The 19656-nt window shown below is 42.5% G+C and overlaps 2 protein-coding genes across 4 annotated transcripts in view; one reads left to right on the plus strand and one right to left on the minus strand.

Annotated features, from left to right (window-relative positions):
* Positions 1–19656, minus strand: part of LOC109037801 (uncharacterized) — a 171976-nt gene that overhangs the window by 24217 nt on the left and 128103 nt on the right. The gene's annotated exons all lie outside the window — the stretch shown is intronic.
* On the plus strand, positions 13505–18423 carry LOC109037799 (uncharacterized). The gene is made up of 2 exons (XM_072297260.1): positions 13505–17130; positions 17477–18423. The coding sequence occupies exon 1, from the start codon at positions 14551–14553 to the stop codon at positions 16078–16080; it is 1530 nt and encodes a 509-aa protein (XP_072153361.1). The 5' UTR covers positions 13505–14550; the 3' UTR covers positions 16081–17130; positions 17477–18423.

Below are 19656 nucleotides of genomic sequence, written 5' to 3' on the forward strand. Positions count from 1 at the left end.
ACTTCTGGGACAATACTACCGAATGTTTCCCAGGGATTTCGTTCTTCAGTTTAGTCCAGTCTTTGGAGACTGTTCCGGTAGCTCCTATCACAAAGGGTATGACTCGGGTTTTGGTCTTCCACATCCTGCTGATTTCGATCTCTAGGTCTTTATACTTTAGTTTCTTCTCAGCTTCCTTTCTTTCGATGTTCCTGTCTGCTGGAATAGAAACGTCAATCAGCAGACACGTTTGGCCTTTCCTACGTAGGATGATGTCCGGTCTGTTTGCCTCAACAGTTCTATCGGTTCTGATAGGGAAGTTCCACAGGATCGTTGTCCATCCATCTCTGGTTGTTGCAGTGTTTTTCGGTTTGTGTTCATACCGTTTATCTGCGTCGACTTCGATTTCATATTCTTTGCAGAGGCTGTAGTGAAGTTGGGTGCATACTCTGTCGTGTCTCTCGATATAGTCCTTTTGGGCTAGAATTGGGCAACCTGATGTTATGTGCTCAATGGTTTCTTCGAACTGATGGCAGATTCTGCATTTGCTATTCACATGTTTCTTGTGGATTTTCCTCTCTCGGTACCTTGTGTTTAAGGCTTGATCCTGTGCCGCTACAATTAGGCTCTCTGTTTCTGCTTTTAGTACACCTTTACTGAGCCAGATGGTAGAGAGATTACTCTCGATAGAGTCATTTTCTAGCATCAGTGGATACTGTCCGTGCATGATCTTTCCTTTCCATTTGGTTCTGATGCTTTCTGAGATTTTCTTTTTGATTTTTTGCTTCCTGCTGTTTATGGGGGCCACTTCAAAGTTTTCTCCGAGCTCGGCTTCAAATGTTTGCTTCTTTCGCAATGTGGTCTTTGTCTAGAGCAAGGTTGACGGCATATACGGCTTTGAGAAAAGGGTCTTCGTTTTTTTTTTCCTGGAGGTAGTACTTCGCATTGATGATGGAAGATTTGTATGTTGATTCAATTTGCCTAAGTCCTCGTCCTCCTAGTTTTCTGCTCACGTATAGCCTGTCAACGTCTGCGGATGGGTGGTGCATTTTATGCATTGTCAGACATTTTCTTGTTTTTATGTCTAGCGCTTTTATTTCTTTTATTTTCCAATTCAGAATTGCAAATCCGTACTGTAGAACGGGTACGGCTAGCGCTCCGATTGCAGTTATCTTGTTTTTTGCCGTTAGCTCTGTCTTTAGTACTGCTCTTACTCGTCGTATGTATTCTCTCTTTACCTTTTCTTTTATTGTCTTATGTTGGATACCTATACTTTCTTCCATTCCGAGGTATTTGTATGTTTCACCTGGGTCTAACTGTCGGATGCTGGTGTCGACGTCTATATCCATGTTTTCTCCGTGGATGTATTTACCTTTCTTGAAGGTTACCTTGGCACACTTATCTAGGCCAAATTTCATACCTATGTCGTCACTGAATTCTTTCACCGTCTCGAGTTGATTTTGCAGTTTCTCGTCGCTGCTGCTGAACAGTTTCAGATCATCCATATACAGGAGGTGCGTCAGTTGTTTATGGCCTGCCTTGATGTTATATCCATTGTTCATGTTGTTTAGTCGTGTAGAGAGGGGTATTAATCCAACGCAGAACAGAAGGGGGAGAACGCGTCCCCTTGGTAGATTCCTCGTCTTATTTTAATTTCAGAGGTGATAATTGTATCTGTTTTTCCTCTTAGTTGGATGCATGTTGACCAGTGCTCCATCATGTTCTTACAGGCGTTTACTATATTCGGGTGCACTCCCATGAGTTCCAGTGCACGGATGATCCAGCTGTGAGGCATGCTGTCGAAGGCTTTTTGGTAGTCCAGCCATGCGATCGATAGGTTCTTCTTGTTCTTCCTGCAGTCCTCAATGATGGTTTTGGATATTAAGAGTTGGTCAAGGCACCCTTTAGCTCCTTTGCGGCACCCTTTCTGCTCTATAGGGAGTAGTTTGGCACTTTCTAGGTATTTGTACGTTTTTCCGGCCATAGAGTGCCGTGAAGATCTTATACGCTATGTTGAGGCAGGTTATGGGCCTATAGTTTTTGGGATTTGCCGTTTCTCTATTCTTTGCTATCAGATATGTAGTCCCTTTGGCCAGCCATGGTGGGAATTCTTTCCCGTTCAGTAATTTATTGTACTCGGCTGTTAGGTACTTATGGATGCTAGGGATTTTTTTGAACCAGAAGCTTTGTATCTTATCTGGGCCGGGTGCTTTCCAGTTTGCAAGGTTTTTTATGGTAGTTATCAGTTCATCATCACCGAGATCTGTCCATTCCATTTTGTTGTTCGTGACCTCTGAGTCTTTGATCCACCCAGCCTCCGAGTTGTGCTGAGTAGGGACTTCGTAGATTCCTTTCCAGAACTCTTCCACCTTTTCTTTCTCTGGGGTTTCACCGATGTCGGAGGAGTCACCTTTGATGTTCCTGTAGAAGCTTTTGCAGTTGGTTTCGAAGCTTCTGTTGTGAGAGAATTGATTTGATCTTTTCTGGTATCTTCTTATTCTTTGGCTAAAGACAGCAATACGTTGCCTCAGTTGCTCCATTACATTGTCTATACTGCTTTCTTCTCCTTCCGCGGTGTATTTATCCAGGATTGACTGGACTTTGTGGGTTGTCTGTTGTCCTTTTTCCTTGCTCGTTATTTTGAAGTTAGCTAGTACTGAAAGGTTCCTCCTCAGATCTTGGATTCTGAACTCAATTCTTTTTTGCCATAGGGGCTTACTTTCTTTCTTGTTCATTTTAGTTCCTTTTGGGCCGTTCGACTCGTCACTGATTGTGAGGGCTGCAGCGTAGAGCAAGCAGTTGATTTTCCACAGGTCGAGATTTTCTTCGCTCTCAAGCATATTTTGTACTTCATTGTTAGTTCGCATGATGATTTCTTGGTCTTTTTTCGCCCCCTTTATTTTCCTTATCGGCTCTCTTTCTTCCAGATTCATCTCGAGAACTTCTTGATACACGCTTCTTAGCTTTGATGTAGAGGTCGTTGTTTCTAGTGTGCTCGCCGTGTTCTGCTCTTGGGGAGTTGTTTCGTGTTCTGGCTCTGGAGATGGTATTCTTAGCTGCTTACTTCTTCTGGGAGTTTCGTTGGTTTGAGGTATGTCTGGCGTTGGCTCTGATTCCCTGGTGTCAGTTGGATCATTCCGTCTCGACGGGCGGTTCTCGTCGTTTGTGGCATCACCTGGTGAGCTTTCAGTTGTGTGTTGGTCAGTGGATGCTTCTATGGTGGAGTGAACATCGTCTTTAATTTCTTGAAGCTGTTGTTCGGTTAGTTTTTTCTTGTTCTCGATGTATCTTCGTTGCGTGGCTAGCTTATTAGCGTTGAGATGCAGGCGGGCATTAGGGTTTCGTTGCCTCCATAGCTCGTAGGTGGCCTTTATGTTGTGGATGCCCGTGTTTTCCTTAACAAACCAATGGCACCATATGACTTCTTTGTATTCCTCTTCGGTCCATTGTACTCTCTGGGTGTGGTTGGCTGCATTATTCATTGTGGTAGGGGAGTTTTGGTTGTTATTGGTATTTTGGGTTTTTCTGGTGACACCCGGTTCACATTGTGTTGCTAGGTTTGCGGCTACATCAGCTTTGATTTCTTCAATTTGTGCCTCACTTAGTTTTTGGTTTTTCGCAATGAATCGTCTTTGTGTGGCGAGCTTGTTTGCATCGATATGCGGGCGGGTGTTCGGATTCCTTTTTCTCCAGAGGTCATAGTTGGCGTTTATATTGCAGCTTTGAGTGCTCTCTTTGATGTACCAGTAGCACCATATTATTTCTTTATACTCTTCTGTGGTCCACTTCACTCGCTCTGTTGCTTGCCTACGCTGTGCGTTTGTGTTCTTACCGGCCGGGCTAGTTGGTGGTGGGCTTTGGGCCTGTGGTGTTTGATTCAGCTGATTCTGCTGTTTCTGCGTTCTTTTCCGTGTTGTCCCAGAGACCTGAGTCAATTCTTCTGCATTATCATCGGTTCGGTCGGTTTTTCCTTTGTAGTTTTGGGTTTTTCTTGCTTTAGAGTTGCGCGTTTCCATATTTGTTCCCACGAGTAAGATGAGGATTTAAGAGGGTCCACCCGTAACCTCTTTCCGGGTAAGGCTATATTAACTCTGGGAGGGCACCTGGTATCCCAGGGCTCTGTAGGTCGACACCAACTTAGGCGCCCTGGTGCCAAGGGACCCGATGGGCGCGGTTCGCATAACACCCCGGGTTGGGCTGTTCATTAAGTACTCCTTGGCACATAGAGTGTGCGTCCAGAGTAACTCGGGAAAGGAGGTGCGTCAATACCCCAGACCATAGGCAGTCCTCCCTGCAGATTTATTATTATTATTATTATTATTATTATTATTTTTTTTTTTTTTTTTTTTTTTTTTCTCTCACAGGATTTTTCCTGGTATTAAGAGCCCAAGACGAGTCAAAGACTAGAGTCTTGGGTCCTGTTTATGCCCTAACAATTAAGATAATCAAGAATAGAAAACTAAAAACCAAAAAAAAAATTAGACAGATGAAAGAGAGGGGACTATTCCATGTTAAGGAAACTCCGAACTATATTGCAGGTGCTGAGAATAACTGACTTCTGCATGGTGTGGAGAAGGTGATCCGGGAGTTTCAGCTCTTTTAGGTGTTTAATTAGGCTCTCCGGTACGACTCCTGTGACGGACATGATAATAGGCCTAATACAGGGTGTACCAAAAGTCCGTCCCACCCCTGCTAACTTTTGAACGAATTGAGCTAGGGTAATGAAACTTTGGGAATGTTCCTATCTCAAAGGGGACCATCTTTCGGGGGGGGGGGGGGTCAAAATTTTGGTCCCCCCTCAGGGGGGGCGCGCGGGGCCCCCAACTTTTTTTTTTCAAATGGCAACCCCTATCTTGTGATACATCATTCGAAAGAGCATAAAAAACTAAGAATTTTGGCGCAAACCGCAGATCAATATCTTACTTTTTGACCGAGTTATGATAGGTCAAAGGTCAAATTTGACCTATTTTCAAAAAATCATAACTCCGGTTCAAATTATCGTAAAGAAAAAAATAAAACGGGAAAATTTACCAAATTGTGTCCGCTTTTAAGTAAAAATTGCAGAAATCACTTCGCTGTAATTTTAAGGGGGGGGGGGGGCTCGGACCCCCAAATACGTCAATTCAAAGGTCATTCAATTTTCCCGCGAAAAAAGGCAATTTCCCCTAGATTTGCCTCCACATTATCTCAGTAAGGTCAAAATTAGTTCAATATTACGTTGGCAAGTCCCCAAATTTCGGGAAAAGTTAAAAAAAAACGAAATTTAAACGGTCAAATTTAATCACCTTAAATTTCGTTTTTTTTTTAACTTTTCCGGAAATTTGGGGACTTACCAACGTATTGTTGAACTAATTTTGACCTTACTGAGATAATGTGGAGGCAAATCTAGGGGAAATTGCCTTTTTTCGCGGGAAAATTGAATGACCTTGGAATTGACGTATTTGGGGGTCCGAGCCCCCCCCCCCCCTTAAAATTACAGCGAAGTGATTTCTGCAATTTTTACTTAAAAGCGGACACAATTTAGTAAATTTTCCCGTTTTATTTTTTTCTTTACTATAATTTGAACCGGAGTTATGATTTTTTGAAAATAGGTCAAATTTGACCTTTGACCTATCATAACTCGGTCAAAAATTAAGATATTGATCTGCGGTTTGCGCCAAAATTCTTAGTTTTTTATGTTCTTTCGAATGATGTATCACAAGATAGGGGTTGCCATTTGAAAAAAAAAGATGGGGGCCCCGCGCGCCTCCCCTGAGGGGGGACCAAAATTTTGACCCCCCTGAAAGATGGTCCCCTTTGAGATAGGAACATTCCCAAAGTTTCATTACCCTAGCTCAATTCGTTCAAAAGTTAGCAGGGGTGGGACGGACTTTTGGTACACCCTGTATAGACAATGTCCATGGCCCAAATTCTCTTAATTTCCACAGAGAGAGGCATATATTTTGATATCTTTTCCTCATACTTCGACAACAAATTGTGTCCGTTAGGGATGCTAAAATCCAAGAGCTGCACAACACGCGCCTGTTCATCTATCAAGATGACGTCAGGTCTATTAGCCATAACCATCCTATCAGTTAGGACTGGGTTGTTCCAATACAGGCGATATCGCTGATTCTCAAGTACAGGTGGCGGATTATACCGATAGTAAGGTTCCGGATTCTCCAACAGATCGCAATTACTTGCCAAGGCTTGATACACTATTTTTCCCATGGTGTCATGACTCTCCGTATATTCCTTCGCCGCAAGCTGAGCACAGGCAGAAGTGATATGATCTATTGTTTCAGGGGCCGCATTACATCTTCTACACTTGTCGCTACCTGTGTTTTCCTTCGTGATATACTTCCTATAGTTCCTTGTACCAATTACCTGATCCTGGATAGCAATTGCGAACCCCTCCGTCTCTGGGTAAAGCTGTCCCTTCATGAGCCATAGATATGACTTAGCCTGATTCACATGCTCTTGCTGCACCAGGTTGACGTGGCGGCCATGTAGCGGTTTACCTACCCAGTTCTCCAGCTTTCTCGGTAACAAATCAACCGGTTAATTTAGATTCTTTCTCGGTTATTATTATTATTATTATTATTATTATTATTATTATTATTATTATTATTATTATTATTATTACTATTATTATTGTTATCGTTATCGTTATCGTTATCATTATCTTGTCATTATTATTAGTATTATTATTATTATTTATGGAGGTGGGGCGGGTTTCCAGCGATTATCCTGGGTATCCGCATCCGGCCGGATAATCGCGATATCCGGTTTTTAGACCCGCCGGATAGTGCTTTTACGGCCGTGAAAATTTTGAGAAATATTTGATGATATTTTGGCATTTTTCGGCGCACTTCAAGTAGTCATTGTATTTTTTCACCTTTTCGAAACTTGTTATCACCGGATTGAAGGACATTTCCCGCACATTTACATGATTGCAACGTGATCCTTAATTCCGAAAGTCCGAGTGTTTCACTTTCAAAGAAGAAGATGCAGGTGGAAGAGATGAAAAAAAACAATGCCACCAACATGTGCATAAGTTCCCTGTTGGTAATGTTTCTAGTCCGAGTGTAACTCTGCAATAATTATTGTAATGTTGCAGTATGCAGCTTGTTATTGCAGCACCAAAGCGCTGTTTTCCACTTTTGTCTTGGTTAGGTACACCTCTAATAATATCTCTCTTTCTGCGCATTACATTCATCTGGCCCATCACACCATGAAGCCAATGAAAGCCATGCTGCTAATTTGCCAGGTCTTGTTTTTTAGTATTCATTTTAGCGGGATGACTCATAGCGTATCTTTGAAAAATATGAAGGTTGCATGTTCGATGGTATATACGTCGTGGATGAGGGTCTTGATGGTGTAATACACAGTGTGCCACTTGTCCCAAGCGCGAAATTGGGAGATTTTTCTCGCGCGAAAAGCACAATCGGGATCCGGTATTATCCGGCTTTAGGCGCATACCTCAGCGAATTATCCGATATCCAGCTCTGGCCCGATACAAAAAATACATACCCGTATTCGTATCCGGTGACCCAGAAAATCCATTTCGACCCAACTCTAATCATTTTATTTATCCTTTATTCACTTATTTTTTACATTAAGGTACAAATCAGGTACATGTAAAAATTAAGTGAATAAAGGATAAATAATAATATTGATAATAATCATAACATCATCCTTCGTAGGAAGGAGCAAACATGTTTGCTGATTGACGTTTCTATTCCAGCAGACAGGAACATCACAAAAAAGGAAGCTAAGAAGAAATTAAAATATAAAGATCTAGAAATTGAAATCAGCAGAATGTGGAAAACCAAAACCAGAGTCATTCCGTTTGTGATTGCAGCCACCGGAGCAGTCTCTAAAGACTGGACTAAACTAGAGAACGAAATTCCTGAGAAGCATTTGCTAGTATTAGCCCAGAAGTCTGCTTTATTAGGCACTGCCAGAATCCTCCGAAAGGTCATCAACTAAGTGGAACAACGCAAGTACACCCGGGATGTTCCCACACACCATAAGCACCCCCATCCCTCGTCATCTAAGGATAGGAACCTTTAGGCAGGCTAGCTGAAAGGATCTACACACTTGCAGATAGAACCGGAGCACTGCCAATAGAGCAGAGGGGCTGCCGAAAGGGAGCAAGAGGGTGTCTAGACCAGCTGCTAATATCAAGATGGGTCGTTGAAGATTGTAAAAAAAACAAACGAAACCTAGCAATGGCCTGGATTGATTACAAAAAAGCCTTTGACAGTGTACCACACTCCTGGATTTTAAGGTTCTTACAAATGATAGAAGTCAACCAAAAAGTGATGAGTGCCCTCGCAAACATGATGCAAACTTGGGCCACCCAACTTCAAGTGAACATAGAAGGGAAATTAATATCAACGGAGCTTATAGCAATAAAAAGGGGAATATACCAAGGGGACTCTCTATTGCCTCTTCTATTTATCATCTGCATGTCACCATTATCTCGTATGCTTAAAGCGCTCAGACGAGGATATAAAGTCCGGAATCCAGAGACAGAAGTGCATTTAGTATTCTTCGTGAATGATTTGAAACTATTGGCCGGTGGGGGAGAGGACCTAGAAGTGCGGTTGAGAGAAAAGAAAAAGCTCAGTAAGGATATATGTATGGAGTTCGGCTTAGAGAAATGCGCCAAAGAAGTTTTCACCGATGGTATTTATTCTTTTAGTGAAAACATTGAAATAAAACCGGATCTGGAAATCAAACAGCTATGAGAAGGTGAAATCTACATTTACCTTGGTGTAGATGAGAGCGACACCATAGCACATAGTGAAATGAAGGATAGACTCCGGAAAGAATATCTGAGGAGAGTGCGGACAGTTCTGAAAACCGAGCTATCGGCCAACAATAAGATGACCGCGATTGGTACGTTTAAGCTTCCAGTATTGGAGTACAGCTTCGGTATAGTGGAATGGTCCAAAAAAGATGTAAGAGCCATTGACACAAAAACATGGAAAGCGCTGACCTCTCACAAGCTGCATCACCCATCAGCGGACGTTCACAGACTCTACGTGACAAGAAAAAAGAAGGGAGAGGCCTTAGGCAAGTAAAAGCTGCGTTCAAGTCCTGCCTGATAAATATAAAACACTATTTAGAAGAAGAGAAAGCAGCAGAAGATCCTTACATCACGATGGTGTTGCAAAAAGATCGAAAAGCCCCAGCCAAGGGGTGCATTGGAAAACAGATCCAAAATTACTCTGCAGAGGAGAATGTTGTCCACACAGCGGCTTTTGCACCAAAAAAGAGAACTAAGGAGGCTAAGAAAAAGATCAGCCGCAACTTAGAAGAGAAATGGAAGCAGAGGCTTATGCACGGACAATATCCCAGAACGATTGCAAAGGAAGAAATAGATGCAGCCAAGTCAGTATTATGGCTGACGAACGGACACCTGAAAGGGGAGACAGAATGCCTGCAAGTAGCAGCTAAAGATCAAGCCCTGGCAACCCTGTATCGTAGTGCCAAAATCTGTAAAATCAGGGTGTCTACTGACACTTAAAAAAACAATTATGTGCATTTTATGTAATTAATATATATATATATATATGTGTGAAATTTACCTTATTTATTCAGCTTGCAGCCATAAAAAATCGAAACATTAGTTCCTACGCATCCGCAACGTTTCGCCCCGCATGGGGGGCATCCTCAGGCAGGCACACATTATAACTTAAAAACTATTCATAAAACTGATCGATTGTCCACGCGAAATGTTAAAATCGTCGAATGTCTACGCGGAAAAATAAAAACTTTTAAAAACACGAGAACTAAAACTACAACGGTGGCCACCACGAAACTCCGACTCGTATAACTGCTTGAAAACTGACTATAAACAAAGAGAGCCCGTCACCGCGAGGAGTAAATAGATAGCACACGTAAACAATCAGAAGAAAGCACTGTACGCCGTGCCCAGTACATCGGTGTCAGTTCTGAAATTAATGGAGTTTGAGCACCGTTTAATCTGTATGGCTTCATGATACAGCCTTGCCCTGAAATTGGGTTCCCTGACAAGTACTTCCGGATTTTTGAAGTTAAAACTGTGCTGTTGTTCTTGGCTGTGTTGGTGCAAAGCAGTTTTCTCCTTTTTGTCATACTTGTGTGACCGTATTCGTTCCCCTAGGTAGCGTTTGGTATGACCTATATAGGCAACATTGCAATCCAGACAGTTTATCTTGTAAACAACACCGGAGGTCTTTTCAGTCGGTACTGTACTCTTCAATTTCGAGAAAAACCGTTTATTCGAATTTGGGTTACTGAAAACTGGAAAGAAGTTATAGGGCTTGAGTTATTGAAAAAGTGCTGGAAGCCCTATAACTTCTTTCCAGTTTTCAGTAACCCAAATTCGAATAAACGGTTTTTCTCGAAATTGAAGAGTACAGTACCGACTGAAAAGACCTCCGGTGTTGTTTACAAGATAAACTGTCTGGATTGCAATGTTGCCTATATAGGTCATACCAAACGCTACCTAGGGGAACGAATACGGTCACACAAGTATGACAAAAAGGAGAAAACTGCTTTGCACCAACACAGCCAAGAACAACAGCACAGTTTTAACTTCAAAAATCCGGAAGTACTTGTCAGGGAACCCAATTTCAGGGCAAGGCTGTATCATGAAGCCATACAGATTAAACGGTGCTCAAACTCCATTAGCTACGTTTATGCGAGGCTCGAAACCGGGGTTTCACGAAACCCGAGTTTGTAATGCAAGTTTCCTCCGTCGGGTTTATGCGGGCGCTGTAACCCGACTTCCGCGGGAAATCAAACTTTCCGATTTTGGCGCTGTTTATGCGCATATTTTCGATTGAACTTGAATTTCATGTTGGCGCCATTTTCACAAGCTATACTTCATTTTTCCACTATGAATTGATTCAATAAATTATTAGGTATTACTCTTTTATCCTGTGTATGTTCAATTTTTCCACAATATATAAGCGGAGGCTTCATCTTCACTAGAAAAGCCTTTACTGACTTTCTGAGCAACAGTTGGAAAAATGACAGTAGATGTTTAATCATTTTACGTTCATCTTTAAAATTGAATGAATACCTAATCTCAACAACCCTCCAAATCATGCTCGAGCTTATATTCTGAGTTCAGAAAAGTTGCCATAGGTAATTTTAGTGATGTTAAAAATAATTGTGGCAGGCGCAGAAATTCATCATATTGTTTATTGAGCTTCTAATGATCTTACAATAGGTAGATATAGGCATTGAAAGTGTAGGAGTGCTAATCCGGTAAAGCACCACACCTTCACTCCATGGTGTCGTAAAGATTGTATGTCTGCCATTATTGTAGTGAAACAAATAACTAATCGGGAATACTTATGGGAATCGCTCCTTCAAAATATGATCAAAATAAGCGGATATTGATAGGTCAACAATGTATCGCTGAAGCAGAAGCGTCTAAATCCTCTTGAGGCAACGGACGGTGACAATCTCAACAAACTGGTGACGCTTCACAAATTTTGAATTTCCACATTCCCAGAGACACGCGCTGAAATCCTGTTTCTCACCCCTCTTTCCGACTGCTCTCCGAGTCCATGAGCAAGACAGGAAGAAAATAGGCAAGCTACCTACCACTGTTTGCCTACCTATGTGTGTTTTTCTTAAACTTGATTTTCAAAGGTGACTCATGTAAAGAGCAACTGAAAAACAAGATTTCAGAACCTGCCATTGCATTTCACTAACCTAAGACACCAACCCAACCTTACCATTGATATTCTTTCGCTTACACTGTATATTATTCTCCCACTGAGATTCGATATGAACTCAATTCAAAAATCCTTCTGAATTTAATTATTCAGGTAGATTGGAATCTGGAGCTCTCAGTCTATCTGTAAAGCGCATTTACTAACATTCACTGCTGTCACAAGATATTTTTGCACAGGCAGAGCCCCTTTCCACAGTTGATGCATCTCTAACGCCAAAGCTCAATTATGACAAGTGGTTCAACGACCAAAAATTGTTACACGCCTCAATAATAACCTTATTCTTATCTCAAATTGAAAATCTTGGATCACAGAGCACTCACCGAAGAATCTCCTTCCTTCTGCATCAGTATGAGAAGAGTGACGATACTTTGGAGCAATAACTTTGAACTAGTTTCAATAAATGATGGCTTCAGAATTTGAGTCATCATTTACTAGAGATTGGATCAAAGAAATAAGTCAGCAGGTCACGGTTGTGGCTGGAGTCACACTTCCAGTAGGACAATCAGGAAATACGTACACGGATAACACACAAATTCAAGAGCTATGCAGCTCTGATTGGATCAGATTTTAGATTTAATCGGTAGATTGAAATGAAAAAATTCGGTGCACTACTTAAAGGGAAGCAGGGTGCCTTATCTTGAAATCCTAGGCAAATCGTGCGGATGCAGTAAAAAAGTTCTCCGCAGATGATGAACTGGTGGGTAAGGCGATTACTCAATTGTAACCTGTAAAGCTCTTTGCTTGCTTTGCTTCTGTAGTCATAAAATGTTGATTAGAGTTGCAAGAATAATCTGAAAAAGCAGTAATAAGCCTGGATTCCATCTGACACTAAACACCTTCACTAGAAAATAACGTCCTACGTTTAGCTAAATAAGGATAAGTAAGCCACATATAACTGAAGGAATCACGTAAAAGTGCTTAAGCAACAATTATAGTAAAATTATGATTGTAAAAAATGTTGAATAATGGCAAAATTAAAGCTAAATCGTGGGATAAGCACCAGTTGTTTACGAACGGTATGATAATAAATCCGCCATATTGCCGATCGCGCACCTGAAAATCGCATTTGAAGTCGAATTTCAACTAATTTCAACCTCCGGTTCGTTTATGCGGAGTGCGAAAACCTAGTCTTTAGTGTAAAATAAGGTTTCAAACACAAATTTCGGAAACCTACATTTCGTTAGTTCCGTATCGTTTATGCCGTGATTTGAACCTTGGTTTCAAACTCAGGTTTCGATTGAAGTTAGGTTAAGGGCCGTTCCTGTCAAATCGGGTCTCAACTGCTAGTTGACGAACTACCAGTTAAAGGTAACTTCCAGTTCGACCTGAAGGAGAGTCTTGTCACTGATTTTCAACCTCTAGTTACTGAACAAAGACTACTTGCCAAATAGTGCATTAACATGATTTGTTCCCTCATATCCTTCATCAGGTTGTTTCTAATGTCTGGGAACCCTTGCCGAAAATTCAATTAGCAGTTGAACGAGAGGACAGAACAACCCCTGCAAAGAGGAGGGTGCGGGTGGCGGGGTCCGCAAACCGAGCCCAGGTAGTTAAATCAGGCTCTTTGTGAACCAGTGAAACGCGAAGAACCGGAACGAATGTTTTGTCTGAAGTCCTAGTTGAATCCTAACAGGCAGAAAAAGCACCAGTTGAAAATCAGCCCGTTAACAGCCTCTCAACCAGTAGTTGTAAATTGACAAGACACACCAACCTCTAGTTGAACCTTAACAGACAGTCAACTACTAGTTGAATGATTTGACAGGAACGGCCCTAAGAGGCTCGCATAAACATAGCTATTAATTTCAGAACTGACACCGATGTACTGGGCACGGCGTACAGTGCTTTCTTCTGATTGTTTACGTGTGCTATCTATTTACTCCTCGCGGTGACGGGCTCTCTTTGTTTATAGTCAGTTTTCAAGCAGTTATACGAGTCGGAGTTTCGTGGTGGCCACCGTTGTAGTTTTAGTTCTCGTGTTTTTAAAAGTTTTTATTTTTCCGCGTAGACATTCGACGATTTTAACATTTCGCGTGGACAATCGATCAGTTTTATGAATAGTTTTTAAGTTATAATGTGTGCCTGCCTGAGGATGCCCCCCATGCGGGGCGAAACGTTGCGGATGCGTAGGAACTAATGTTTCGATTTTTTATGGCTGCAAGCTGAATAAATAAGGTAAATTTCCTATAAATATTACAGCCATTTTATCTTTATATATATATATATATATATATATATATATATATATATATATATATATATTCGCTTTATAACGCACTCTGGCGTTCTACGACACCCAAACGCCACATATGCCTGTCTTCCCAGAGGTTATCGGGCAACTGACACCGCAACATCTCTTCGTCAACGCCCTGCCGCCAACCCTTTACGGGACGTCCCCGTCGCCTCTTCCCAGGTGGTACCCAATCCAAAACTTGTTTGGGCAACCTCTCCTCCGACATTCTTTGCACATGTCCATACCAGCATAACTGCCTGGACACGACGTCGTGCACGATATCTTTCTCAACCTTCATCACCTGGCGAATTCTCTCATTACGGACACGGTCCCGTCTCAAAATGCCGGTAGATTGCCGCCAAAAATCCATTTCAGTTGCCCTCAACATTTCTTGCGTTCTTTTCGTCAAACATTTAGTCCGTATGGGGGACTGTAATGTCACAGGTTTAGCAATCCTGCGGACCCCAGCTGGTAGCCCCTGCCTCAAAGGGGGTGGGTAGACAGGGCTCTTAGCTGTGGTGGAAGCAACCTGTCTAGGAGAGGTAACTCCGAAATCAAACCCTGGTCCTCCAGGTTGGGGGTTGGGGCATCGGGCTGACTCCCCGATCCTCGGAAAAAATGTACAATGTCAAAAAACCCAATAACATATGCCTCGGTAACCATGGAAATAAACGGACTCTTCGACTTAGATTACGGAAAACGACACTCGCTTTTGGTACTTGGAATGTGCAAGGCATTTCCAAGAAACTGACGGAAGTGGTATCGGAGGTAAAGAACAACGAGATCGACGTGGCGGTTATAACGGAAACGAAGAAAAAAGGCCACGGATCAGAGAGCCTTGGGGACTATGATTTATTCTACAGTGGAGTGCCGAAACATCAGCGTGCACAACAGGGTGTCGCAATTCTGATCCGCAAAAAATTTCGAAAAAATATTAAGAACTGGGAAGCCATCAACGCTCGCATGATTAAGATGAATCTAACTATGCACGGTCACAGAGTCACTGTTTTGGGGGTATACGGGGTCAATGATGATGCTACCATTGCACTTAAGGATCAGTTTTTTGAAGAACTGGACGAGGAGGTAGTGAAGGTAGGACCTGGGAGAGAAGTCCTTGTGTTGGGAGATCTAAATGGAAGAACGGGATCCCGGATGAACAGTAAAATCGTCGGCCCGTTCGGTGAAGTTATGGTGAACGACAACGGAAGCCGCATTATCGACGTTTGCGAGCAGAGGGAATTAAAAGTATTGAACGGGTTCTACCAACACAAGGATATTCACAAATATACTTGGGTCCAACCTACCCGCGGCTTAAGATCCATCATTGACTACGTGCTCGTTAAACAGGTAACAAACCTGAAGATCCAGCAGGTGAGGGTATGTAGAGGACTCTCCTGCGGTAGTGACCACTATTTCCTCAGAGCGGATGTAGCCTTTCCCGCTCGTGTGTCGCAGAACGATCAAGGCGACAATCAACAACCGGAGCGACAACGCGAGCATCAAGTTCAGTATAACATCGATAGCCTAAAGCACCCGAGTGTCAAGGCTCTGTACGCAAAGCGCCTGGATGAAAAGTTAGGAGATGGGTGCGATGGCAGTACGGAAGAGCGGTATGAATTTATTAAGAATTGCGTTCACTCGGCGGCAGCGGAGGCCCTGGGGGTTTCTGATCAAAAAAATGATAACAGAAAACCGTACTGGTGGGATGCGGAGGTAGAGGAGGAAATAAATGTGAAAAGGAATAGGTATCATCAGTTTCTCTCTTCCCAAAAGTTGGATGGTAAAATCATGTACAGACAGGCTCAAGCAAGAGTCCGTCGGGTAATCACTCGGAAGAAGAATGAGGCTTGGGAAGAAAGCTGTATGAAGATAAATACCTACCTTGGAGGCCGTAAAAGTACGGAAGGCTGGAAAGTGATCAAAGGCTTGCGACGGAATAAAATGCGCGACATCATATCTCCGATACCAATTGACAAGATGGAGGACTATTTTAAATTATCAAGTACAATAAGAAAAAAATTATGCATTTCTAAAAAAAAAAAATATGTATTTTTTATGTATGACCCCGACAAAATTAGCATATTTTCTCCCCTTACTTTTTTACTAACCATTTGTGCGATTACAAAATTGCTCAGCGCTTACTGCTAACTTGTCGCACTTTCAAGCTAATTAATTATTTCAGATTGATCATGGGCTCATTATAAGGGCTAGAAACAGGCTTCCATAAAAACTAATTACGTTGTAGATAAATGCAGTTATTTTTGCAAAAAAAAAGGGGAAAGGAGGATTCAAATGTCTTAACTTTCAAGAATTTACTTTAAGAAATTTACAAAATCCAAACAAACCCTTCTTTTAGTAAAAGAAAAAAAAATAAAGTTGGGAAAGAATATAATCCCTGATTTTCATGAAGCATGAAAAACGATAAGCAGGTTACCTTGTGACGCGGGTGAAAAATAAACATGGCACACTTCACTGAACATTGAGCCCACACTGCTCGCATGTGACTTGTATTTGCTTCCCTGGAGAAACTGTTTTCCTTCTCGAGGAAAAACAATTCCTTTTCTCCAGGAAATATATTCTCTCCTCCACGGAAAAAGAATAGTTTCCCTGGAGAAAAAAACTTCCTCCCATGGGAGTAGTATTTGCTTCTCAGCGGAAACTTTTTCCCGAGGGAAAACAACTATCTTCCTACAGGGAGAATATTCTTTTCTCCAAAGAAAATAAATAGTTTCCCTGGAAAAAGATATAACCTCCCATGGGAGTCATATATCCTTGTCAGGAGAGATTCTCCTTTCTTGGCTGGGTCATTACTTTTTTCTGAGACCTTACATCGGAAAAGAAACAATAAGTTTTACTTGCAGTGACATTAACGAGTTTTCCGTTTCCAGATTGCGAAGGGAAGATCACCCCGCTAATCCACTTCTAAGCGATATTTGGATTACTCAAGTATCCAAGACTCAACTCTTCGTTCCGATTGACATATCTTATTGGCACGTGATTTTTTTCAATTCCAAAACCCTCCGGCTTCCGGCATTAAAAAGAAATCTGACTTCTGTGATTCCAAGAAGTGTGTATGGCGAGGTTGCTGCAACACTCCGTAGAGCCGAACTAGGATCGATCTTCTCGGACGGGGATCGCTTCTTTGCTTGCGTTGAGACAACAGCTAATAGGTGCCTTTCAACAACGGTTGTCGTCGAGGTAAGGCAAATGGTCGAATTCATATATTCACCGCAAGGTTCCCTGTTAAAATTTTATTTTTGATGAAACGCCTCGAGAGATGAATGTCCCTTTGGGTTCACAACGTTAGGTCATTGGGTTTGTGGGATTCCCTTTCATTCAGGCGAGCGTCCTCCTAACGTCTTCATAAGGCGTCGTCTACGTTTTATAAGTTTCTTTGCTTCTATGAAAGCCTCGAAAAGAGGATATAGGGAGACCCTTGATACTGTTTCTTTTATAAAACGTCAAAGACCTATATGAAAACCCTCTCCAACGGCTGCCTCTTTACACTTCGTACATCAGACATATCCTGTTACATCTGTTCCAGGCGTTGCGATCTATAATTGAGTGTTCGAAGAATTTATACAGAATAAAAAATTTCGATTCACGTCTCTACTATTATTTGTCGGACGGCTCCCCAAAATGGAAGGTGGCTACGTTTCTGGAAGTGGGGAGATGGTAACGTCGTTGCAGAACTATATCGTATCAACCCACCCCTCGAATTTTAACGAGAACCTTAACCAAGAAAAACAACATATAACACTGACCGGCCAGACTCGATGCCTCCCTCCGCCGGCGCAGGGTGAAAGATGGCCATCAGCCTTGTACAAGGGAATCTCCAATTTGAAGCTGCTGAATCCGCCTCGACAATAATGTTGGCAACGACGACGACGATGCGGGTCCTCCTCTAGAACGCCTCCTCCCCAATCAGGAGACCTACAAGCGGGTCGTAAGTAACAGATTCTCCAACATCCTACTAATATCATTTTCTTCGAAACGAAAAATCGCTGAGGGAAGACTACTTCCCTCGTCCTTCGATGGTAGTTAGGTATATAGTTATCTCGAATAATGTCGTTACTTGGCGAAACTTGATTCTAAATTTAAATGGTCCTTCACTTCTACCGGGAATAACATAAGTTGTTTTTTTCAAAGGTGTGTATTCGGGAGCGGAAGTGAAGAAGATGATGAAGGGCCTGGAAAACAGGATCCTAAGAAGAATGGAAGAAAGGTTGGAATCTACGCTCACCTTACGCGGACCAGCAGCACAATAAAGCGTTCAATGACCAGCCACACAGTCAAGTTCTCAACGACCGGCCACACAGTCAAGTGCCCAAGAGCGACGAAGCACAGAACCGAAAAGAGGAGAGAGGCAGGAGAAACCGTCAACTTCAGTTTTGACAGGTAAACACGTCAATTCCTTTCTACGCTTAAAGGCATTTATATCCCTCGAGTGGCAACCATTTACTTTGTTTGACAGGAACAAAGTCAATAAATAATGAAGAATCTTAACAGAGGCACTTAAGTGCCTCTGTTAAGATTCTTCATTATTTATTGACTTTTGTTTCAGGAAAAAAGAGACCCAGGGACGATCAAGATTGCCATGAAATAGAGGATGTACCCAACGATTCAAACTCCGAAGGAGAGACAATTCCGGCAGTGACTAGAAGAAAGCACACATTGGGAGCCCATTCTAACGACGACTCAACGAACGCGTCGACTAGTTCAAAGGAACCATCCTCCACGATGAGCCTTGACGAAGCCGTCATTTCTATTAGATCCCTCAGCAGGATTGTCCACAAGGTGGGCTGGCTTAGTTCCCTTGGAACCAAGCCGAACGGAAAAGAACATTGGACCTAGACTGTCAACAAGTAGAGAGCAATTAGGTGTACATGAGGAATACGTTTCCCAAACTACGGTCGAAGACGAATGACAGAGAAAAATACCACCCCAAACAGACTCTGTCAACGTGGTCTCGGATGCCGATTTACTGGAAGCAGTTCACCGACAGGTGCAGCAAGGAGGGAATGAAGCTCTTGTGTACTCTTCTGAATCGGAGTCCGGGGATTCCTTTAAAACTGCCGCACCGCTCCGGTGCCTGTATTCGAGGGGCCCTCTTAACGTCCCGGGCTTAAGGAATAGCCTTGTGGTTCCATCCCCTGATACGGTGGCACTAAACACGCCCCGGAAGGTAAGAGGAAAACACGTTCCAGGTGGCGGTGTATTAAAAAAATCATTTATTTCTTACGTAACGACAATCATATGTCGCTCCTTACTTGGGGAAGGAACCCAATTACGACCAAACAAATTATTAAAGAAACTCGTTTTCAGATGGTAGAAAGGTGAAGACTGAAAACATTCCTCTTGCGGCAACCCAACATCCTGCGGCACACCGTGCATCGTGTGGATCAATCACAGCTCATCACTCACTGAATCACGCAAAGCACTCTGGCGGCGTAAAGTGGTTCTAGATCTACACATTTCAAACGAGCACGCTGCGTCCGCCGCGCGCAGACTTATGCGCACCATACACAAACTACGTACTTCCTGAAAAAAATACGTATTTTTTACGCATTTTACGTACCGACCCGTTAATTTAAGTACATTTTACGTATTTACGTATGTTTACGTATCAGTAGACACCCAGATAAAATCCCCGGCACAACAGAGTGCAGGGTGTGCGGACGCTACGATGAAACGATTGACAACGTGGTTTCGGGGTGCCCTGAA

The sequence above is a fragment of the Bemisia tabaci genome, chromosome 2 (genome assembly GCF_918797505.1).
Source record: "Bemisia tabaci chromosome 2, PGI_BMITA_v3".
Classification (NCBI taxonomy): Eukaryota; Metazoa; Arthropoda; class Insecta; order Hemiptera; family Aleyrodidae; genus Bemisia; species Bemisia tabaci.

Excerpts from the sequence above, each read along its gene's own strand:
- LOC109037799 (XM_072297260.1), top strand. The coding sequence starts at position 14,551 with ATGTACAATGTCAAAAAACCCAATAACATATGCCTCGGTAACCATGGA.